This window comes from Danio aesculapii, chromosome 23 (genome assembly GCF_903798145.1).
Source record: "Danio aesculapii chromosome 23, fDanAes4.1, whole genome shotgun sequence".
Lineage (NCBI taxonomy): Eukaryota > Metazoa > Chordata > Actinopteri > Cypriniformes > Danionidae > Danio > Danio aesculapii.
In genome coordinates this window covers 20,224,615-20,250,748 of record NC_079457.1, presented here as the reverse complement: position 1 = coordinate 20,250,748, position 26,134 = coordinate 20,224,615, and the positions used below count along the sequence as shown (strand labels likewise).

General features: G+C 35.0%; 1 protein-coding gene across 1 annotated transcript; it reads left to right on the top strand.

The window, feature by feature from the left end:
* Positions 1 to 926: 926 nt before the first annotated feature.
* slc26a10 (solute carrier family 26 member 10) lies at positions 927 to 22,347 on the top strand. Its single transcript, XM_056449769.1, has 18 exons — positions 927 to 1,303; positions 2,674 to 2,784; positions 3,037 to 3,194; positions 3,282 to 3,446; positions 3,526 to 3,678; positions 3,946 to 4,028; positions 5,638 to 5,785; positions 5,952 to 6,065; positions 6,258 to 6,335; positions 12,157 to 12,252; positions 12,362 to 12,468; positions 14,754 to 14,823; positions 16,219 to 16,398; positions 19,425 to 19,479; positions 19,568 to 19,656; positions 19,736 to 19,790; positions 21,136 to 21,242; positions 21,317 to 22,347. The coding sequence occupies exons 1-18, from the start codon at positions 1,039 to 1,041 to the stop codon at positions 21,353 to 21,355; spliced, it is 2,073 nt and encodes a 690-aa protein (XP_056305744.1). The 5' UTR covers positions 927 to 1,038; the 3' UTR covers positions 21,356 to 22,347.
* Positions 22,348 to 26,134: the final 3,787 nt, after the last annotated feature.

Sequence of the window (26,134 nt, the reverse complement as noted above, 5' to 3'; positions counted from 1 at the left end):
GACCTTGCATGCATACTAGACTGTTGTTGGACACCCTTACAACCAAAATATGACCCTATTTTATGTATAATAGGGGCTCTTTAAAAAAGCATCATGTGAGGCAATCGTTTCTCTTTAGAAGACTTGCATTAAACTGCTCAGATATGCATTTATTTTTTGATACCTTTAAAAACGTTTTGACGCAACAAAGAATTTTAAATCCTAGTAAAAAAATTGATGTATAGAAGATCAATTATCTTATGTGTTTGGAACAACATGAAGGTGAATAAATGGTATACTAAATGATTACACAAATTTCATTTTGGGGTGAACAAACCCTTTGACTACAGCTTTGGACCTACTTTTGACTAAACACTAATATGAACACATAGATGCTCACCAGAGTCCTGTTGCAGTTTGATCAGTGATGCAAAGAAACATATATGATTTCACTTCACAAGGCAGCTTTGGTTCTCAAAGCCAACGAAGACACCAAAGGAAAAGAGAAATTGACCCCTTCTCGGAAATGACCACCTCTAATCAGTAATAGTTGTGGTTTGAGGTTTCACCTTCAATATGTAAACAATAGTACTTTGATCCCAATGTGGATGTTGCACAGAGCTATACATTGTACACTTTCTATACGCCATGACTCTTCATGTCATATTGATGAAGAAAGAGTCTTGTTTGAAGAGTATTGGGCCATGATGCGAAGGAGGGATTGAGAGCAGGGCTATGTGTTAAAGATGAGAGTCTTCATGTCATTGTTTGTTTTGGAGAAAGCCTTTAGCAGTAGGACCTGGAAGACTTTTAGGACATTTAACACTAAGGTTTGTCAGCTATACCACTGAGCCTGATCCATAAAAGCTGGATGCTGAAAGCTTTACTAAAAAAAGACCCTCATGTTCAATTGGTTCCAGCACTTGACAGGAAAATGCAATTGTTCCTGATGTCAAATTTCAGCGACTCCTACTATAAATTAGGGGGTGGGCAGAAGTTTGGATCAGTGTAACTCTAACAATTATTTACCTTGCTCTGTGAAGAACACTTTAGGACAACATGAGCGCGTCGGTGGCTGTTTACAGAAACATATACACCGAGGATCGCTTCCGACAGACGTACGGTACGGAAGACCAGTCTGGCGGGAGAGAGCGGCTCCGGGACCGGCTGGCGCAGAGATGCAGCTGCTCGCAGGTGGAGTGTGTTCACCTGCTCCACAAAAGACTGCCCGTGTGCAGCTGGCTGCCAAAGTACAAGCTCAGAAAATGGCTTTTAGGAGATATCATAGCCGGACTGACTGTTGGAATAGTACACATTCCACAAGGTAAAAAATAAAGTTGATTCATTTTGATGAAGTTATTAATGAAGTAGCCTAAAGGAAAGGTGCGAAGATGATGGTAGGCTAAATACCTTATTTAAGATGAACACATTTGTTTTGGTATACAACGGCTTGAGGGATGAAACTTAGTATTTGTATTAATGTTAGACTAAAAGTTCAAATATTTCTTATAAAAACTAAATACACGCGCGTGTTTAATATTTTACACATTAAAGTTACAAAAATCCGTCTTTGCATTAAAAACAATGTGGATTTTGTGAGGTCTATTTTAAAAGACTTAATAAAACGGTGAAAGTATGCGATTGATTGAATTTGGCGTTATGAATATGCGTCAGGCGTTTACAGTTACATTTGAGATTATTATTAAAATGTGAAAATCATTCTGAAATTTATAATTTCATCAGGCCTGTTGCCAGGGGGGGGTTCGGGTGGTTCGAAAGACCCACCCCCTTCTGAATTATTTGGCCCCTAAATGAGCTAATTTGTCCAATTTTTGAAAGTATGCCATCATAAATTGTGAAAAATAGCCTATAGAACAAGGCTTTAAGAAGAATAACCAAAAAATAACAAAAAGAAATAAAAAAAACTGACTGAGGAAATGAGCTGGCCTGTTTGTTGCATGTAGGCCACAGTTTTACATTTAAAACAAGTTTTAACAGATTGTCAATTTTTTTTGTTTTTTTTTTATGATGGATGATAATAAATTAGCATTTAAAAAGTAAGTATTTTTTCATATTTCTAAAATTCTAATCTCATTACATTATATATCAAACTGTAATAAATGCACATTTGTAAATAAACATACATGTTTGTAAAAAATAGTATAAGCGCTGCAAAAAAGCAAACTGATAAAAATGTAGGAAGTTTTTTTTGTTGCATCAAAAAGTGTGGTAATATTAACCAGCCGACAAACTAATCCATCACAAACTAGTGCTTAAAATGTCACTAAAATGCAGTATTTGAACCTAGTTTTAGGTGGATAACTACAAAAAGGTCCACTTTTTAAGAAAAAAGAATCACTTCTTTTAGGCTGGCTACAGGCCGGTTCATAGAAATACAAATATTTCAGATTTGTATTAATGAAATGCACTGTAAAAATGCGGGGTTTCACACTATTCATTAATGTGGTGTCCCAACACAAATCGATTAAGTTAATTTATTTGTTTTTACAAATTTAAGTGGATTGAAAATAATTAAATTGCCCCCCAAAAACTCAATATTTGTGTCTTTTCAGCTCATTTTAAATACGTAGTTTGAACAAGCTGCAAAATGAATTTTTTGAGTATTTGATGAAAAATCCATAAACATAAGAAAAGTACATAAACATAAGAAATGTTGTCATTTTTTACTTCAAGGGATGGCCTTTGCTTTGTTGACATCAGTGGCTCCTGTCTATGGTCTTTACACATCCTTCTTCCCAGTGGTCCTTTATATGCTTTTCGGCACTGGTCATCATGTTTCCACAGGTAAAATAAAATAAATAATAATAATTCACCAGATATTTGCACTGTGAAAAAACAGCAGTGGTACGTTTATGTGGTTTATTTAAATATAAAATTTTTCCACAAGTTTGTTTAATCATCCTCACATGTTTGCATAACCAAACACCTGTCACGTTTGTAGTATCCCAGTATACCTAAGTAGGGTAGTTAAACCAGTGTCAGTAATGCTCAATTAAGAAAATAAAATGTCATTATTCATGGGTATGGCCTTTGCAGGTACCTTTGCTGTGTTAAGTCTGATGACTGGCTCAGTTGTGGAGCAGCTGGTCCCCATCCCGCTCGCACTGAATAGCAGTAGCCCAGAGGCTGCAGAGTTTGAGGCCCAGAGGATTGGCGTGGCATCAGCTGTAGCCTTTCTCTCAGGCATAATGATGGTAAAACACATCTCCTCTATGTTAAACAGAGCGTCTTTGCATTTTAGATGAATTATAAGAGCATGCTGCATATTTTTGTTTTCCCAGCTCTGCATGAGTGGACTCCAGTTGGGTTTCCTTTCAACCTATCTCTCAGAACCAATTGTTAAAGCATTCACAAGTGCAGCCGCATTCCATGTGACTGTCTCACAGCTGCAAAGCATGTTGGGATTACGGTTACCCCGATATGCTGGTGCCTTCTCTCTCTTTAAGGTCAGAATTGTCTTTTTTACAGCACTTCACCAAGTATAACTGAGGACAAATTTATCAAATGTTCCACTTAAACCTACAGACGTTGGCTTCAGTGATGGAAAACGTGCCCCACACTAATTTGGCTGAGCTGGTGATCTCACTGCTCTGCCTGGCTGTTCTGGTGCCTGTTAAAGAGGTCAATTCCCGCTTTCGGGAGCGTCTGCGGACTCCAATCCCTGTGGAGATCATCACTGTGAGTTTGCACTTCAAAACAGACATTTGAGATGGTTTAGAAAGCACGTGGAGCAGTCAAAACATTTACTTATCTTTGGGTTTCTTTTCTTTCCAATTTCTCTCATGCCATGTGAGACATACAGTAAATAAGTAAATGAACTTTTGTACAAATATTTGCTGTACCAGTCAGTTCATTCGCTGTAATGAGTTTCATCAACCCTCTTTTCTATTCTTTTTTGTTGTTGCCTGCATTCTGAAAAATATGTTTTTATTGTGGCTCCTGCAGGTAATAATTGCAACAGGAATCGCATATGCCTTTTCTCTGGATTCCAAGTATGACATACAGATTGTAGGACATATTCCAGCAGGGTAATATATTCTTATACGTGATGCATTATTCATTATAGTCATTAATTCTAGCAGTATCGTATATGCCACTGTTCAAAAAAAAGGAAGTCTTTCATGCTACATTTATTTGATTAAAGAATGTAATGTTGTGGAATATAATTACAAGTATATATTTTAACGTATTTTGATAGTAATGCCAATTAAATTCATTAAATTGTTTTCCTATTTTGGGAAAGCAAATTATTTTAGCATACTTTATTTTTCAATGTCACAATAATCATTATAATAGGTTGATTTGGAGCCTTTTTCAGCTGTGCAAAACATGCACAATGTTTTTATGGAAACTATGATGCATTTTTTAAATTATATATATAGAAAAAAGAAAATTTTCACAGTATGTCTGATAATATTTTTTCTTCTGAAGAAAGTCTTATTTGTTTTATTTTGGCTAGAATAAAAGCCGTTTTTAATTTTTTAAACACCATTTTAAGGTCAAAATTATTAGCCCCTTTAAGCTATATTTTTATTCGATAGACTACAGAACAAACCATTGTTATACAATAACTTGCCTAATTACCCTAACCTGCCTAGATAACCTAATTAACCCAGTTAAGCCTTTAAATGTCACTTTAAACTGTATAGAAGTGTCTTGAAAAATATCTAGTGAAATATTATTTACTGTCATCATGGCAAAGATAAAATAAATCAGTTATTAGAGATAAGTTATTAAAACTATTATGTTTAGAAATGTGTTGAAAAAATCTTCTCTCCGTTAAACAGAAATTAGGGAAAAAATAAACAAGGGAGGCTAATAATTCAGAGGGGCTAATAATTCTGACTTCAACTGTATATATTAAAATATATTTAATGCACATTTAAAATGTATATAAACTAGGGATGTCCCGATCAGTTTCTTTTTGCAGATCTATCCATAGCGAAACCCGATCCGATACTTCTATAATACATAAAAAAACAATAAAGAAGAGCAGAGAAACAGATCCAGGACGTTCCTTATCTTTTATTTAAAATCACCTCATTGTAACATCAAATAACTCATTGGACAAACAGAGCACTTCTGTGAGGTAGCTTGGACAATCAAGTAATAAATAACATAAATTCTTCACTTTTGGACTTTAGTGCAACAGTAAATATAAAAAAAATCAAATATAAAAACGAATAGCACCTCTACTTTAAATACCTGGCAGGCAATCCCAGGTTTACATATCTCACAGTTTGCTATGACAATGTTGTCATCATCAAATTTATAATATCTCCACACCGCAAACATACCCGCACTTTGGGCTTCAAGCTGCTTCCATGTTCTACTTTGCCAGCATTTAACCAATGGTGTCTCTGCAACAAAGTGATGTCATGCCACACACTTTGCTGTTTCTGTGTGAAGTCAAGAAAGAGGTCTAACTCTGCACCGCTGCATAACTATAGATGTGTTAAAAAATAATGACCATATATATATTTGAGTCCTTATCAGAAGGTAGTGTCCGATTCAGATCGAGTCTGAAACTGCTTGGTTGGGCCCGATTTCCAATCACGTGATCGGATCTGGACATCCCTAATATAAACTGCTATTTAACTATAATTTAAGTGAAATATTTACTTAAGTAATTTTCAGTTTTCCAGAACCACGACTACCTGCATTAAAGACGGTTCCAGAAATTGCCGGTGACACAGTAGCTATCACACTCGTCGCCTATGCTGTGTCTGTATCTCTAGCCATGATATACGCTGATAAGCATGGATACTCCATCGATCCAAATCAGGTATATATCATAATTAGGTATTATATCATAATATAATTAATTATGGTCAAGAAACATATTCCTGGGTTCATAAAATTGAACTATTAGAGCATGGCACTAGGAAAGGCTGTTTATGTCACTGTAAAGGGGCCATCCTGAGACAATATTCTTTGGATTTTTACTCTAGGAGCTTCTAGCACATGGGATCTCCAACACTGTGTCATCTCTGTTCACCTGCTTTCCCAATTCAGCTACACTGGCCACTACAAACATTCTAGAGAGTGCTGGAGGTCACACACAGGTACTGGTGTGCTTGTTCAACCACTTAGTCCATGTTGCAAAACGAAGCAGTCCTACAATGAAAATGTAATACTTAGATAATTCAATGAGCTTTTTCCACTGTATATTCACTGCTAAAAATGAAAACTATTTTCTGCACAAATTTTGTCTGAATATAGTAGAATTTAATAAGGCTTTTTCTGTACCTAAACAGCTTGCAGGACTATTCACAAGTCTGGTTGTTCTTATTGTGCTTTTGCTGATAGGACCTCTTTTTTACTTTTTACCCAAGGTAAGAGTCATTTTACTATTGAGATATCTGCAATAGGACTCAGAGCTATGTAATATTTTTTCTCTACATGTTCCCCATTTGGTATTTTACTTTTCATTATGGTGGCTTGAAAAGCCAGCATACTGTTATCTATCTTAAACTTATTATTCTTCTTCTTCTTCTTCTTCTTCTTCTTCTTCTTCTTCTTCTTCTTATTCTTCTGAGACTAATTTCTAAGTGTATCTCCTCCTAGGCCTTTCAAGCTACATACTTCAAACTTTCGTCAAACCTTCAAACTGGTCTGACTCGGGTTGCTATATCTTTTCTAACTGATCCGACCTTGGGTTTTCCGAAAAACGACCCAGAAAAATCCCAAAAGTCCCATTGACTTAACATTGGGTCAAACTTTGTGAGCTCATAACTCTGCACCAGACTGTCCTACAGACTTCTAACTGGACTCATTTAACTCAGTCTAGCCAGCAGCCAATAACTGATGACTTTTTAACTTACTAGCCACTCCCTAGCAACCACTTACAGCACCCTAGCAACTGTCCCATAGACTTCCATTGTAAAAGACTCCCATTTACTTAACATTGGATCAACCTTTGTGAGCTCATAACTCTGCATCAGACTGTCCTACAGACTAGAGTCTGGCCTCATTCAACTCAGTCTAGCCAGCAGCCAATCACTGATTACCTTTAAACTTACTAGCCACTCCCTAGCAACCAATTTCAGCACCCTAGCAACTGTCCCAGAGACTGTGACTAGCTATTCTAACACACGCTAACAGTTTTAACATCCTACTGACATGCTAATCTTGCTAGAAAGGTGCTAGCAACACGATAGTGACATGCTAGTCATGCTAGTAACATGCTAATTCATGCTAGAATCATGCCAACAACATGCTAATTCATGCTAGAAACAAGCTGATTCATGCTAGAATCATGCTAGTAACATGCTAGTTACATGCTAATAAATGCTAGAATCATGCTAGTTACATGCTAATTCATGCTAGAAACATGCTAATTCATGCTAGAATCATGCTAGTAACATGCTAATTCATGCTAGAAACATGCTAGTAACATGCTAATTCATGTTAGAATCATGCTAGTAACATGCTAATCCATGCTAGAATCATGCTAGTAACATGCTAATTCATGCTAGACTCATGCTAGTAACATGCTAATTCATGCTAGAATCATGCTAGTAACATGCTAATTCATGCTAGAATCATGCTAGTAACATGCTAATTCATGCTAAAATCATGCTAGTAACATGCTAATTCATGCTAGAAACATGCTAGTAACATGGTAATTCATGCTAGAAACATGCTAGTAACATGCTAATTCATGCTAGAATCATGCTAATAACATGCTAATTCATGCTAGAAACATGCTAATTCATGCTAATAACATGCTAATTCATGCTAGAGACATGCTAGTAACATGCTAATTCATGCTAGAGACATGCTAGTAACATGCTAATTCATGCTAGAATCATGCTAGTAACATGCTAATTCATGCTAGAAACATGCTAGTAACATGCTAATTCATGCTAGAATCATGCTAGTAACATGCTAATTCATGCTAGAATCATGCTAATAACATGCTAATTTATGCTAGAATCATGCTAGTAACATGCTAATTCATGCTAGAATCATGCTAGTAACATGCTAATTCATGCTAGAAACATGCTAGTAACATGCTAATTCATGCTAGAATCATGCTAGTAACATGCTAATTCATGCTAGAATCATGCTAATTCATGCTAGAATCATGCTAGTAACATGCTAATTCATGCTAGAATCATGCTAATAACATGCTAATTCATGCTAGAATCATGCTAATAACATGCTAATTCATGCTAATAACATGCTAATTCATGCTAGAAACATGCTAATTCATGCTAGAAACATGCTAGTAACATGCTAATTAATGCTAGAATCATGCTAATTCATGCTAGAAACATGCTAGTAACATGCTAATTCATGCTAGAATCATGCTAGTTACATGCTAATTCATGCTAGAATCATGCTAGTAACATGCTAATTCATGCTAGAAACATGCTAGTAACATGCTAGTAACATGCTAGAATCATGCTAGAAACATGCTAATTCATGCTAACAACATGCTAATTCATGCTAGAAACATGCTAGTAACATGCTAATTCATGCTAGAATCATGCTAGTTACATGCTAATTCCTGCTAGAATCATGCTAATAACATGCTAATTCATGCTAGAATCATGCTAGTAACATGCTAATTCATGTTATAATCATGCCAGTAACATGTTAATTCATGCTAGAATCATGCTAATAACATGCTAATTCATGCTAGAACTATGCTAGAAACATGCTAATTCATGCTAGAATCATGCTAATAACATGCTAATTCATGCTAGAACTATGCTAGAAACATGCTAATTCATGCTAGAATCATGCTAACAACATGCTAATACATGCTAATCCATGCTATAATCATGCTAGTTACATGCAAATTCATGCTAGGATCATGCTAATAACATGCTAATTCATGCTAGAAACATGCTAATTCATGCTAATAACATGCTAATTCATGCTAGAGACATGCTAGTAACATGCTAATTCATGCTAGAGACATGCTAGTAACATGCTAATTCATGCTAGAATCATGCTAGTAACATGCTAATTCATGCTAGAAACATGCTAGTAACATGCTAATTCATGCTAGAATCATGCTAGTAACATGCTAATTCATGCTAGAATCATGCTAATAACATGCTAATTTATGCTAGAATCATGCTAGTAACATGCTAATTCATGCTAGAATCATGCTAGTAACATGCTAATTCATGCTAGAAACATGCTAGTAACATGCTAATTCATGCTAGAATCATGCTAGTAACATGCTAATTCATGCTAGAATCATGCTAATTCATGCTAGAATCATGCTAGTAACATGCTAATTCATGCTAGAATCATGCTAATAACATGCTAATTCATGATAGAATCATGCTAATAACATGCTAATTCATGCTAATAACATGCTAATTCATGCTAGAAACATGCTAATTCATGCTAGAAACATGCTAGTAACATGCTAATTAATGCTAGAATCATGCTAATTCATGCTAGAAACATGCTAGTAACATGCTAATTCATGCTAGAATCATGCTAGTTACATGCTAATTCATGCTAGAATCATGCTAGTAACATGCTAATTCATGCTAGAAACATGCTAGTAACATGCTAGTAACATGCTAGAATCATGCTAGAAACATGCTAATTCATGCTAACAACATGCTAATTCATGCTAGAAACATGCTAGTAACATGCTAATTCATGCTAGAATCATGCTAGTTACATGCTAATTCCTGCTAGAATCATGCTAATAACATGCTAATTCATGCTAGAATCATGCTAGTAACATGCTAATTCATGTTATAATCATGCCAGTAACATGTTAATTCATGCTAGAATCATGCTAATAACATGCTAATTCATGCTAGAACTATGCTAGAAACATGCTAATTCATGCTAGAATCATGCTAATAACATGCTAATTCATGCTAGAACTATGCTAGAAACATGCTAATTCATGCTAGAATCATGCTAACAACATGCTAATACATGCTAATCCATGCTATAATCATGCTAGTTACATGCAAATTCATGCTAGGATCATGCTAATTCATCCTAGAATCATGCTAGTTACATGCTAATTCATGCTAGAATCATGCTAATTCATGCTAGAATCATGCTAGTTTACACTTTAAACGACGTCAAACTTTTAGACTCGGCTTTTCAAGCCACCATAAAGTTTGTCCTCAAACTTTAATATCTAGTTTAATGTTGTTTACGAATGTAAAAGATCTGCAAAGTTTCACAGATCAAAGTGAACAATAAATGAGTTGTTGACTGAAAATAAAGTATAGATTCTAAAGTGCCTGGAACAAGTGATCAGTAATTCCAGTATTACAGTGCATCTGGAAAGTATTCATGGCGCTTGACTTTTTCCACATTTTTTATGTTACAGCCATATTCCAAAATGGATTAAATTCATTTATTTCCTCAAAATTCTACACACAAGACCCCATAATGACAATGTGAAAAAAAGATTTTTTTGAAATTGTTGCAAATTTATTTATTATTTTTATTTGAACCCCTGAAAAATCACATGTACATAAGTATTCACAGTCTTTGCTCAATACTATGTTAATGCACCTTTTGCAGCAATTACAGCCTCAAGCCTTTTTGAATATGACACACCTGTCTTTGGGAATTTTTGCCCATTCCTCTTTGCAGTACCTCTCAATCTCTATCAGGTTGGATGGGAAGTGATGGTGTACAGCCATTTTCAGATCTTTCCAGAGGTGTTCAATAGGATTTAGTTCTGGGTTCTGGCTGGGCCAGGCAAGGACATTCACCGAGTTGTGGTGAAGCCACTCCATTGATATTTTGGCGGTGTGCTTTGGGTCACTGTCCTGCTGGAAGATGAACCGTCACCCCAGTCTAGAGTTCAAGCGCACTCTTAAGCAGGTTTTCATTCAGGATGTCTCTGTACTTTGCTGCATTCATCTTTCCCTCTATCCTGACTAGTCTTCCAGTTCCTGCTGTTAAAAAAAAAACATCCCGACAACATGATGCTGCCACCACCATGCTTCACTGTAGGGATGGTATTAGCCTGGTGATGAGCGGTGCCTGGTTTTCTCCACATGTAACGCCTGGCATTCACTCCAAAGAGTAAATTTTTGTCTCATCAGACCAGAGAATTTTGTTTCTTATGGTCTGAGAGTCCTTCAGATGCCTTTTGGCAAATTCCAGGCGGGGAGTGGCTTCCGTCTGGCAACTCAACCATACAGGCCTGATTGGTGAATTGCTGCACAGATGGTTGTCCTTCTGTAAGTTTCTCCTCTCTCCATAGAAAGAACGCTGGAGCTCAGACAGAGTGACCATTGGGATATTAGTCACCTCCCTGACTAAGGTCCTTCTCCCCTGATCACTCAGCTTAGATGGCCGGCCAGCTCTAGGAAGAGTCCTGGTGGTTCCAAACATCTTCCACTTACGGATGATGGAGGCCACTGTGCTCACTGGAACTTTCAGAGCAGCAGAAATTTTTCTGTAACCTTCCCCAGCCTTGTGCCTCGAGAATCCTGTCTCGAAAGTCTACAGACAATTCCGTTGTCTTCATGCTTGGTTTGTGCTTTGACATGCACTGTCAACCCTGGGACCTTATATAGACAGGTCTATGCCTTTTCAAATCATGTCCAATCAACTGAATTTACCACAGGTGATCTCCAATTAAGCTGCTGAAACATCTCAAGAATGATCAGCTCAAACAGCAAAGGCTGTGAATACTTATTTTGTACATGTGATGTTTCAGCTTTTTTATTTTTAATAAATTTGCAACAGTTTCAAAGAATATTTTTCACATTGTCATTATGGGGTATTGTGAGTTGAATTTTGAGGAAATAAATTAATTTAATCCATTTCGGAAAAAGGCTGTAACATAAAAAAATGTGGAAAAAGTCAAGTGCTATGAATACTTTCCGGATGCACTGTACTTCCTGCACAAGCCTACAGAAGTTTGTAACACTGCAGGGAAAAATATATGCTGCAGTCTATTTTAGAAAATAAAAAGTGTTTTTTGATCTTGTGTGAAACCTCAGAAACAAAATTAGGGGTTTTTATAAGATGTGTAATGGGGCACTAATGGATGTAAGTGTCTGCACTGATTGATTTATTCATTAATGAAAATATGGATTTATGGTTTGTAGACATTTACTAACCAATCAAAATGGTAGATTTTGATTTCATGCACTTTGAATTATTAACCAACAACCTCTCTCTCATCTCTCCATGCAGGCAGTGCTGGCATGTATAAATGTGACCAGCCTGAGACAGATGTTCCTACAGTTTCAGGATCTCCCTGAACTATGGAGAATTAGCAAAATTGATTTTGTAGGTTTTTACAATCTCTCGTTCCACAAACACATGCTAAATATCTTTGTTTTCTTAAATGACATTGTGTCCAGCTGAGTGATATCAGTTCTTGTGTACATTTGAGCAGATGGTGTGGCTTGTGACCTGGCTGTCTGTAGTTGTGCTGAATGTAGACCTGGGGCTGGCCATTGGGATGGTCTTTTCCATGATGACAGTCATCTGTCGCACACAGAGGTATCTATATGACATTATATGCATTACATTTATTGGATAACTCTTGTCTATTGGATATAATGCTATGGCACTTTCAATTTGGTCTTTCATATGTTTGATGTTATGTAGAGCATATGATCTATCAGCCTATTAAGGATCACTAAGTTTCTTAGCGGTCACCAAACATGCTTGATTTTAAAATAAATGATTATGATATAAGTATTAGCAGCTAAACCTTAGTGCAGCTCTACTCGTGTCAAGAAATTCTTAGCATTTAACAAAAATGTTGTACGGCAAACAACAAAATCACTCTTAAATGTGTTTATTATAACTATAATTGTGACAAAAATGGTAACCTCACATGTTTGGCTTTTTGTTTTTATACATGTTAAATGTAGCTTTATTTACTTGTTTTTTTATTTTTTGTATAATTGAATGCACTGAGATGTGTGTATATACGTACACTCACCGGCCACTTTGTTAGGTACACCTTACTAGTACTGGGTTGGACTCCCTTTTGCCTTCAGGACTGTCTTAATCTTTCGTGGCATAGATTCAACAAGGTCCTGGAAATATTTCTCAGAGATTTTGGTCCATATTGACATGATAGCATCGCGCAGTAGCTGCAGATTTGTCAGCTGCACATCCATGATGCGAATCTCCCGTTCCACCACATCCCAAAGGGGCTCTATTGGATTGAGATCTGGTGACTGTGGAGGCCATTTGAGTACAGTGTCATGTCATGTTCAACAAATGTCATGTTCATGTCATGTTCAAGAAACCAGTCTGAGATGATTCACACTTTATGACATGGTGCGTTATCCTGCCAGAAGTGGCAAACAGATGATGGGTACACTGTGGTCATAAAGGGATGGACATGGTCAGCAACAATACTCAGGTAGGCTGTGGCAATGACACAATGCTCAATTGGTACTAATGGGCTCAAAGTGTACCAAGAAAATATCCCCCACACCATTACACCACCACCCTGGAACCGTTGATACAAAGCAGGATGGATCCATGCTTTCATGTTTAGTGATGCCAAATCTGACCCTATCATCCGAATGTTGCAGCAGAAATTGCTGTAGCCCATCCGCCTCAATATTGGACGTGTTATGCATTCAGAGGTGCTCTTCTGCATACCTTGGTTGTAACAAGTGTTAATTTGAGTTACTGTTGCCTTTTTATTAGCTATAACCAGTCTGGCCATTCTCCTCTGACCTCTGGCATCAACAAGGCATTTACGCCTACAGAACGGCCGCTTACTGGATATTTTCTCTTTTTCGGACCATTCTCTGTAAACCCTAGAGATGGTTGTGCATGAAAATCCCAGCAGATCAGCAGTTTCTGAAATACCAGTCTGTCTGATACCAACAACCATGCCACGTTCAAAGTCACTTAAATCAACTTTCTTCCCCATTCTGATGCTCGGTTTGAACTGCAGCAGATCATCTTGACCATGTCTACTTTCCGAAATGCATTGAGTTGCTGCCATATGATTGGCTGATTAGAAATGTGCGTTAATGAGCAGGTGGTCAGGTGTACCTAATAAAGTGGCCGGTGAGTGTATGTATGTATGTATGTATGTATATATATATATGAATATATATGAATATGATATGAAGGTATAATGTATCTATTATAGCATATATAATTTAAATATGACATGCATATGTTCAATATCTAATGCCATTTTTTATGTTTGTTGTGATTTTTTTTTCTTTCTTTTTTCTTTTTTCTAATCTGCATTGTTGAATTTGTATATGAAACTAAATAAAAATAAAAGTTTAGTATGGTTGAATGGATGCACATGTATCTCATTAAAATGAATTGACTTGCAGTTTACCTTAATAATATTCTGTCTGTGAATGCAGGGTAAACCATATGTGATTTCCTTTAAAAAGGTTTATAAAACAAAAACATTTAAAAAAGGCGTCCTCAGGGAGAAAAAAACTGGGAACCACTGAAATGGAGTATGTGGATAATGGAGATAACGATATTATCAGTCCAACTGGAGCAGCCCCAGTGAAACAAGACATTGAGCACATAATATAATTGAGATTGAAACTACCTAATTAGATTTGTGTATTTATCTGCTTTAATAATCGTGTTTACTACATCCTTTAATTATGCGTTCCAAAGCTCAGGGGCTGTATAAAAACAGCGAACCAGTATCCCTTACAGACCCCCGTGTTCCAAAACAACCTTCCTCTCCTGACGGATATGAAATTCACATTTAAGGAAAAGGGAAGATAAAGTTGAGACAAAAGATGTCCCTGAACTCATAGTAAACTTTCTGTTTTCAGGGCCAGCTGCTCTGTGTTAGGAAGAGCTGCCAACACGGAGATCTACAGATCCATCAACAACCATAATAAAGTGAGTCAACAATTATCATATTAACTTTGTTTTCTTATTACCACACGTAATGTCATTTACTATGATTAGAACTGGGCCTTGTGCATTGAAAACCTCTGCTCAGCTACATCTGTCTTATTAAAAGATCTGTTATCATTTACTCACCCTCCACTTTTTCAAAACCTATTTTAAGTTTCTTTTTTTCTGTTGAATACAAATGCAGATATTTTGAAGAATGTTGGAAGCTGATAGCCATTGACATCCATAGTTGACAGTGACATCCTACCATGCAAGTCAGTTGCTTCTAGTTTTCATAAAAGAGCCGGAGTCTGAGATACAATTAAAAAGATAGTTTACTGAAATAGTTTGCAGTTTCAACAGCTTCAACACAAAATGTTCATAGGCCGCTCTGCTTACTATCTCAAAATAACAACAGTTATACTCACATAATCTGATTGGTTAAAACACAGATAGACTAAGAAAGTTGCCACGTGTGTGTGTGTGTGTGTGTGCATACAATTCTGAACGATATCTCAAACATACAAACGTCAGACAGCCACTAGGCTGTTCAGAGCTGATGCCAGACCTGTGAAATGGTCCACAAAAGAATAGAACACACACACATTCAAAGTGCAATCTGTTTCCTACCTAAGGCTGAGTGTACTCTTAGATGTCATATCAAAACTGGTACAATCTACATCCAAACAGGTAGCTTACATACAAAAAGAAATTAACTTTCAAATATTTAACACATAAAATGGCAAATAACTCAGGAAACAGTTGTTTCCAATTCTTTAAGAGTCCAGGTCCACTCAAGAGGTCTCTCCGACCTCTGACCTGGCTGGGTAGATCCTGAGGAAACAAATCATTTGGCATACAGAAAAGCAATCATACACATATTATTCCAGTTTTACTCTGAAGTGGTATGACACTAAGGCAGTCATGTCCAAACTTGGTCCTGGAGGGTCGGTGTTCTGCTACAACTTGCTTCAAAACACCTGCAGGAAGTTTCTAGTATATCTACTAAGAGCTTGATTAGCTGGTTCAGGTGTGTTTGATTAGGGTTGGAGCTAAACTCGGACTCGGACACTGCAATATGGTCATCTTATAATCTAGCCTCTTAAACATTCAGCTTTATTAATTATCATAAAAACATAAGAAAGGACAAGTGTTACTCCATTCTGGAGCGGACATCCATCAAAAAAATCCACGTCATCAACCTCACAAAAGTTTTTGAAATACTTGTTGTGATTCAGTTTTCTTTCTTTTTTGCCACATACAAAGCAGTCACCAAATATCAGCGCAGGTCTTGTATTGTAGTGTTTACTATAAATACTTCAATCATAACTTCTCCCTCTTGCAACGACATATTTTCTCTGGTTATGTATTTACCCTCTCAATGTCTCTTTACTATAGTGCTATGAAGTGCCTGGTGTGAAGATCCTGACCTACAATGGGCCCATCTATTATGGGAACCGTAGCTTTTTCAAGGCGGATATGGCTCAGCTTCTGGGACTCACCCCTGAGAAGATACGCAGCCGAGAAAAGGCCCTGAAGGCCATTGAGAAGAGGGAAAGAGAGGCCATTGGCACTGTAGTAAGATGATCTAGATGTAATGTGTTCTTCAAGTTTGAGTTTTTTCAATTTACTATATTTGCTTATTTACCCTAAAAAGGTCCACTGGCATTTTAAACCTATTAAAGTTAATAGAGAATCTCAGATCATGTAAAATTATGCTTTATTATGATTATGCACAACATTTTCATTATTCATTAAACTATTATGTAAATTTATGTAAACTATTTATGTAAATATAACAATTACAAGTTACAGTAGGTTTATTCACTTTTTAAAGTTAAGTCAACTTGTTGTTTTTAAGCCAATGGGTTTAACGTAACTCGTACAAGTAAAGTAACTAATCGCGTTTTACATTGCAGTTAATTTTAGGCATTTACTAAAACAACAAACACAATTATTACATTATTTATTTATTGTTAATGTTAATGTAAATAAAATCATTAATTTTTAGTTCTTGTTAACTCACAGTGCATAAATTAATGTAATAATCACATCTTTGGATTTAAATAATGCAATAATACATGTTGAATTATGATTAATAAAGTGTCTTAACTAACAATTAGTATGTTTACATGGACACCAAAAATCTGATTTTAATAGAATTAAGACAATATTCTGATTAAGAGTTGACCATGTAAACAGCGATTTTTGATTACTGTTATAAAGTAATCAATTAAAGTCATTTGGATTAAAGTCATAATTGAACTAAACAGAAATTGGATTAAGACAAGTGATGTCGATTTTAGTCACATTATTGAAATGCAGTACACACCTTAATCAAACTATTAACGTTGTGTAGTATTTTTGCCGCATTTTGAGACAGGATAATCGACAAACACTGTTTGACACTATTCTCTGCACCTACTGAGTCAGTAAAGGACCACAGACACCTGCATCGCGAAATGTGGAGTATTTTTCCCCATACGGCGTGCGGTACCAAATTCCATTAAAACAACACTCTTCCGGCAGCTCATACTCACACACAATATCTTGTTTGTCAAGGGGGCATGCATGAAATGCTCCTGAATGAAAGTAAAAATGCCAAACTGCAGTTAAAGTCGACAAACTAAAAGTGAAACACCGGAAATTACACGAAACTCCGGAGGAAATGTAGATATCATGGTGACAAAATGGCATTAATCGAATTATGTGCTGTGACATAAACATAAAACAGGATCATGAAAGGAACATTCAAAAAGTAACTCATATAAACAATAATAATATTATTTTCTTATTCAGATTAAGGCGAATCAATGATCATCCTTTCATAACCTCTAAATGCCATTACTTTTACTGTAATCAGTCCTGTATTATATTGATATACATTTGCTTTGATCAACAAAATAATGGATTATTAAAAGAAAACATTTTTTTTGTGAATCCAAATTTTGTATGAGCTACAGTCAGGTTTTAGAGCATTACATTTCACAGACACATGCATATTACAAATGACTGATAGAATAAGGAGTGCTGTAGATGGTGGCAAATATTGTGGAATAATGCTACTTGACCTTCAGAAGGCATTAGACACTGTAGACCATCAAATTTTATTATAAAAATTAAATGCAATTGGGTTTGATAAAGCGTCCCTAAAGTGGATTCAGTCCTATCTGAATGATAGAAGCCAGAGAGTTGACATAAAGGGTATATTATCTGCTCCCTTATCAATCAATTGCGGAGTTGCTCAAGGAAGTGTTTTAGGTTAATTATTTTTTCTTTTATATATTAATGATTGAAAAATAGCGTGTTCAGAGGATGAGTGTTCTTAATGCTCATGATGAAATTTTAGTATTTCATCAAGACAAAGGGGCCCTGGAAGAAACCATGAGTTCCCAGTTAAGAAGTGTGTACAACTGGCTTTTAGACAATAAACTTTCTTAACGCATAGTTAAAACAGAGGCTATTTTAATTGCTTCAAGAGTGAAATTAAAGAAAGATGAGTTTTTGTAGTTAGGATTATTGATTGGACAATTGAGTCAAAAGAGGTTGTAAATTATTTGGGATGTTTAATAGATAATACATTATCAGGAGATGCTATGGCAAGAAAAGTTTTTACGTAGATATGTGGAAAAATTAGGTACTTAGCAAGGCAAGCTGATCTGTTGGATGTTCATTCTTTAAAATTATTGGCAGGAGCTTTAATTCTACCCCATTTTGATTATGCTACCTCATTTTGGTATAGTAGCTGTTCATAGAATATTAAGGAAAAATAGCAAAAGGCACAAAATAAATTGGTACAAATAATTAAAAAGTCATCCTAGAGCACATTTGCATAAAGAGTTTTTTTAAATTAGGTATGTTAACTGTTAGTAATAGATTATGTTTTTTAAAATTGGGAATGGTACGTAAAATGTTTAATAATGTGGTTCCTAGTTATTTGGATATTTTCAAATGGTGAGGCAACAGCATTCATACAGTACTAGGGGTTGGGATTTTAACATTTGTTTATATAAATTTAGTAGTCTAGTGGGGAAAAATATGTCTTTATATACAAGTGCAATCATGTGGAAAAAATTACTAAAATCAAGGAAATCAAGGATCAAGGAAATAAAAGATTTAAGGAGGTTCAAAAAAGCTATCAAAAGATGGTTGTTTGATGAGGATAATTAGTTTGCATGGTGGATGAGGATGTTTTATTTTATATGTTACTTGATTATGAAGAGGGTTGCAGCTGGAAGGCCATCCGCTGCGTAGAACATATGCTGGATAAGTTGACGGTTCATTACACTGTGGCAACCCCTGATTAATAGAAGGACTAAGCCAAAAGAAAAATGAATGAATGAATGAATGAAGGAATGTATTTGTAAATTACTTTTGTTCTTGTTTTTAAAAATGTGGAGACACTGTTTGTTTTGTGCATCATTTGTATTTTGAAGCCATACTTTGTTTGATTTAACAGCGAGGACCGCAATGGAAACAAGCCAAGGGCTTTGTGTTTTTATCCTCGACCGTTTTTATTTCAAAATGTATGGGATACTTGTATTTTTTACAGCTTGTCTAAAATCTGTCAAATAAAATTCAAATTCAATGTCTTGTTTTTCAAGGAACAAGGAGTTGCAGACAGTTCATTTTCTTCAAAGAACGACTTGTTCAGATCAGGTGTGTTACCACTTCTGGTACCATCAAAAATAGTTAAAGAAAAGTTAGTCATTTTAAACAAATCACACTTATTGCTTATCACTTATAGAGATGGCTGAAGGTGAAGTCCAGGCCGTGCTGATAGACTGCAGCAGTGTCATTTTTGTGGATATCGCAGGAGCTCGGTTATTCATACAAGTGAGCTGGGCTATATAGATCTTATTTTGACACCATTTGGTATTATCAAGAATAATGACATGCATGTATCCTGTCACAGATGTGCATGGAGTGCCAAAAGATTGGAGTCCGGATATACCTGGCTAACTGCAATGGTGAGTTTTTACAGATACAGTTGAAGTCAGAATTATTAGCCCCCCTGTTTATTTTTTCCCCAAATTCTGTTCATAAAGAAGACTTTTTTAAACATATTTTTAAACATAATAGTTTTCATAACTAATTTCTAATAACTGATTTATTTTGTCTTTGCCATGATGACATTGGACTAGATATTTTTCAAGATGCTAGTATCCGCCTGTCCTGATGTATGAAATACTGTTTCTGGATCCAAGCTGCTCATTTAAATTGAGAAAATATTCGTTTATGGCCAGTATATACAGTTTAATAGAGTGCTTGAACCCGGAAGCTGCTTCACGTGACATCACACTTAACAAGCAGATTCAGCTTAACCTCCTAAACTCTGGGACCTGGTACCGGGTCTGTGATGCAATTTACTTCTGCATATATTATATTTTAAAGGTCCGTACTAGCCCAATACCCCTATAAGTGGTCCCGTTCTCTTATCAGTTGAAATTTAATTTTTCAATTTTTGCATAGATTATGATAGAGACATTTATCTTTTTTCCTATGATTACTGACATGTGCAGGAACCAACAAAATTAATTACAGCAACCTAGACCACACAGAACCACAAAGGTACACTTTCAAATTTGAGTTTACAAAAAAGCACATCTTTTTGGAGGAGATTATTATAACACAGACAGCATATACAATTATTTTAATCACTTTCAACAGTGTTTTATGAAAATTCAAAGGGTTTACTTTAAAATGATACCAAACTTTTGCATTTACACCTTTGCATGTGGATTTGGGAAGCTTTTAAATTTGAGTAAGCAAAATCCAGGCGGAAACCCCAACCCCAAAATAGCACATAAGATGTTAAAGTGCAATTTAAAGACTTAACTAGGTTAATTAGGCAAGTTAGGGTAATTAGCCAAGCCAGTTTACAGCAGTGGTTTGTTCTGTAGACAATCAAAAAAAAAAAAATAATAATAATAAATTATATATATATATATATAGCTTAAGAGGGCTAATAATATTTAAAATGTTTATTAATGTATGTATATTGTATATTATAATGTTTATAAATACTAAAAATAATATTTAAAAAAACATTTTAAACCTTAAAATGGGTTTTTAAAAATTCTAAACTGCTTTTATCCTAGCCAAAATAAAACAAATAAGACTTTCTCCAGAAGAAAAAAATATTATAGAAAATACTGTGAAAAAAATCCTTGCTCTGTTAAAAATAATATGGAAAATATTTAAAAAACAAACAAACAAAAAAATTCACAGGAGGGATTATAATTTTGACTTCAACCATACACCTGCACAAACCTTCCAAATAATATCCTGAGTAATATTTTCTGTCCCCTGTAGAGAGTGTACTAAAGATTCTCACATCCAGCGGGCTGATGAACTACATGAATCCTCAGCATATCTTTGTTACAATCCATGATGCCGTGGTCTACATCCAACAGCAGAGAGTAAGATGCCATTTCACAAACCTACTCTGTGCAAAATAGTTTTTCCATTAACACTTCATCCTTTGGTTTGACAGGAGAAACCTCCAGAGAACAACACAATGGTGTGGGTGTGATTTATTTGAAACATCCATAATTCAAGATTTATTTGGACTGAGACTCGAAGCAGGAACTGAAGAACCAGCGTTTGACTGCAAGTGTGTCAGAAGGACTTGCACTTAAAGTCAATGCAACATTTATTTTGCCTCTATATGCTGTGATGTGTTTGTCAGGGCACGTTATGGTGTCGAACAGAAGAATAGAGCTGCAGTGGCTAAATTATTTTCATACCCAAGGCGAATGTTTGGTGTGAAAATTTGATGTAATTCCAATGAATGACAGATAATGTGTGCATTCTGTCAATGCGATTGATTTTTGTTTAATTTATGAAGAGGTGTTCTAATCTCTTTTCCATTGCACTGCTAAGAATACTGCCAAACCGATAAGATTCAGGCCAACGATATAAAAATATAGCTTGATAGCAAACAAAATATGGGATACAAAAATCTGAATGTCTGTATTAAAACATACAGTTTGGCGTACTGGTTGGCTTCCTTCTCAGTGACAGGTTGCAATGCAGCTCTCTGTGAATTTCTGCTTCCCTCCCTTGATTTTTCAACTTTCCTATAAGCGCCACTAATTGTCATAGAGTGAAATTTAAGATAGAAATACCATGTAAAAAAATCATATTTGTTGTGAACTGTCCTTGAAAGATGTACTAGTCAGAAACCATTGTTATTAATGAACACTAGTGGCTGTTAATGCTTGTGCTCGCAGTTGTACATACGTAACATAGAAGAAACTGAACATGATTCAGTGTCCTGATATACTCATGCCTCGTTTTCATTATTTTGTAGAAGTGTAAATTACCTTTGTATCAATGTACTGTTAAAGAAATCCAGAAATGGTCCACTCTGCTGGAAACAACAGTATAGATGAACAATCGTGCTGCACTCTTTCCTTTCAATAACCAAATAAACACACAATAAATGTGTCAGCTGTAAGAACTCCCTATGAAATGTGGGTACTTTCTAGTATGCTCCAAAACAATGGCAAAATTCACATTTAGATGATGCATTAAAAATATTACTTATTATACAGACACTCACTTCTGCCAATTTTGAGTATTTTTTGATGAGGTAGTCCACATCAAATGCTTTATATTAAAACATTAAAACGTTTTTTTAGAATCTACAAAAAAAAAGCTGCTGTGGTCAGTTCTTTATATAATTACTGTTGTCAATAGCAGACACAGTGCTATAGGAGGAGGTATAAGTTATATGGAGAAGGATGTGATATAAACCAAATGCTATTTGGTATTTAAGATAAGGGGAGTGGCTACTCGATAAGCCCCGCCCTGTCTTCCTGTTTACTTATCAGTCAACACACGGAAAGCAGCTTAAGCTGGTTGCCAACCGCCATAAATATGACGATAAGAAGAAGAGAGCAGCTTGTTTCAAGTCACTTTTCGAAGAAAGTATCTGACATGAATACAATTGCCAAGCTCAACAATTTACTATCGTCGTGTGAGAAATAAGGTAATAAAAATGACTGTTAAGACAATATTATCAAGTATATTTTAGAGTCTCAAATAAATAATACTGTCGTGTATTAGTCTTAAATTGAGACTAATACACGTTATAGATTTGGTAACATGAGATAAGATTTTAAAGAATCTTTTAAAGAATCTACTTTGCGTATTAAATTGAAATTACAGTTCATTGTGAGTTTTTCGACATGAGTACAAGTAAATGTCACACCCTTTGATCTTTTCGGCCTCTTTTAAAAAATAACTAATGTAGGCTAGGTCCATTACTGTATGTATATGTACATGTATATTTTGCTCATAATCGGCTACAACGATAAATAACCGAATTTAGCATTTTTATTAGCTGATTAACAAACTTATTGATCGCGAACGTGCGAATATAAAACCAATTTTACCTATCTCCAAAACGTAGGCACGTATCCAAAGCCTTTTTTTTTTTTTTTTACAGTTTAAAAAAATATATATTTAGTTTTGATTATTTATAAAATATGTTAGGCCTACTTATTAACAAATTATTTTACTTGCCTTTGGGGATTTTTTTTTTTGTAGTTAAACAGCCCTTAATGGTAATTTTCACAATTCTGTAACATTAAATTGTTTAAAAATAACTTTTTTTTCTAACCAAAATATATGTCCGTATCTTGCATCAATTCTGTGACCATACCATACTTTGCCTTTAAATTGGTGAAATTATCTCCCACAACTTTGTACAAAACAGATAATGCTGTTATTTTCCCTCACTGATAAGATTTGAATCACTGAAAGTGTGTGTGCTCTCTCTGAGAAAATATTTTGATAGTTATTTTATAAACTGTCAATACTGTTTCTACAATTTCACAAGAAAGGAGAATATTTAATTGATCACACATTGGTCAATTTAAAAATATTTGAATCTTCATTTGATTAGTGTGTTCCATGTTCTCTCTTTTATGCTAGCAAGTGGACCTTTTGGCTGCAAAATTATCAGTTCTGTTACTGTTACCCATTTAGGGTAACAGTTTTGACAATGGGTAACATAATTGACAGCCATGTATGTGTGAGATTAAGAGAGCTTGTGTTTCCACAGGTGAAATGTCATCTTGGTTTCAAGTAAGGACTGTTTATTTAATAGAAAAAAAGGATTTTTCTTGCTACAATTTATTAATATTTTCTAAAGAATACAAATTTGTCTTTGACATTAACAAATTGAGTTGACAAACAATTTTATATACAGTTGAAGTTCATGTTCTGTTTAACAGAGCAAGGAAATTTTCTCAGTATGTCTGATAATATTTTTTCTCCTGGAAAAAGTCTTATTTGTTTTATTTTGGCTAGAATAAAAGCAGTTTTCATTTTTTTAAACACCATTTTTAAGGTCAAAATTATTAGCCCCTTTAAGCTATATTTTTATTCGATGGTCTACAGAACAAACCATCACTATACAATAACTTGCCTAGTTAACCTAATTACCTAGTTAAGCCTTTAAATGTTACTTTAAGCTGTATAGAAGTGTCCTGAAAAATATCTAGTCAAATATTGTTTACTGTTATCATGGCAAAGATAAAATGAATCGGTTATTATAAATTAGTTATTAAAATTATTATGTTTAGAAATGTGTTGAAAAAAAATCTTCTCTCTGTTAAACAGAAATTGAGGAAAAAATAAACAGGGGGGCTAATAATTCTGACTTCAAATGTATTTAAAAAAATAATAATTTTCCCTAAAAAAAAGATAAATTGTCATTGGCAAGCACTGAATTAATAGAATCAAATAGAGTTTGTTTTCAATAAGACACTGCCAAGAATTATAAAGAGTTTTATTTTTTAACTTTTTGAAATGCCAAATGTACCCCCAATTATATAATTACCCACATTCTGATAAGACGTTGCTAGCACTGCTAACTCTTGTGTAAACAAAATACATAAACACCGCTTTGGAACTATAGGTTCCATCTGCTTTCTGAGTGGTTTTCGAGTATTAAGCTTGTACAAAAAACAATTGTATTACACAATATAAAACATATATCGTTGAATTTTGAAGTTCACTGGTATACCTCATTATCACCTGCTAAGTTACCTTGACCTGATAAATAGGCCAGCCTATACTGTTCAGACACAGATTATAACATTTTGAAATTATTTTATCTGTTTAATGTTTGATGTCTGCTTTTTTCCTGGGGTATTTCAAAGACAATTCTCAGGAGAACACCAGCTTTCTCTTTAAAGCTCAAGAAATATTACACTAATTGGCTGGATGGAAAGCAGCCTGCATTACTAGTTCACAGGACTGCCCAGCTGGCACTCTTGGCATCTCTTACTATAGCCAGTGTTGTTGATGCTTTACAAAAGACTTATCCAATAGTAAAGCATATGGTGTGATTGATGCTGGATTAATACTGCTTCATGAACAAAGCCATGAATCAAATAATTTATTATAAAGGCCATGTTCAAATATATTTATGATAGGTTGTACATATTGATTAAAATAGTCAACATGATATCTTTCAATTATAGCATGATCATCCTGAGGTTTAACTGATACAATACTAACATTAAAATAAAAATGTAAGAAACATGGGTGGAAAATATTTTAGAAATCAAGAAATTTCTATACACAACTTGACAAGCATTTTAATTGCAACCATAGACAACACTGAGAAATATCGATATGAATGGAATTCAAACCTTATTGTTGTAGTCTACTAAGCCTTGATGAGCTGCCGCCATCTTGTGGCTTGAAGGTGAAATGAACAAAAAAACTAATTCGAAAGGCTCTCTCTCTCTCTCTCTCTCTCTCTCTCTCTCTCTCTCTCTCTCTCTCAGCCTTAGTGGAATCCAAAATGAGAGTGGAACATAGATTCTTCCAAATTACAAATAAATTGCTTGGGTTTGAGTACAAATGCAGTGCTAATGGGGCTTTATTGTCACTTTGTGAGGATGGGAATTTATTATTTATTTGGTGACAATGAATAACCTTTTTAGGTAAAATTATTTATTGTTTTTGTTTATAGCTTATTATTAATTTATATATTTTCCCTTAATAAATTTCCCTTAATTAATTAATTTGTGTGAGGTGTAAAGTAAGCTTTAGTTTTAGATGTTTTAATAAAGTGTGTCAAAGTCTCTCTCGCTCTCTCTCAATTCAATGTTTTAAGCGGTACAATAAAAATTTATTAAGGATACAATCTGCTTTTTTTCCCTAGTTAATATTGAAGTTGTGTTTTATTGTCTAACAGACGTTAAGTGCATTGACCTTTAAATTGTAGCAAATAAAAATTTTGCTTGTAAAAACTATGGGTGCATCAGCCACTGTGTTAATAAATAAGCCA

Bases quoted from the DNA above. Each gene is read 5' to 3' on its own strand.
- slc26a10 (XM_056449769.1), top strand. From the start codon at position 1,039: ATGAGCGCGTCGGTGGCTGTTTACAGAAACATATACACCGAGGATCGC. The intron at 1,304-2,673 runs GTAAAAAATAAA...TTTTACTTCAAG, and splicing joins AATAGTACACATTCCACAAG to GGATGGCCTTTGCTTTGTTG. The intron at 12,469-14,753 runs GTATCTATATGA...TTCTGTTTTCAG, and splicing joins GTCATCTGTCGCACACAGAG to GGCCAGCTGCTCTGTGTTAG.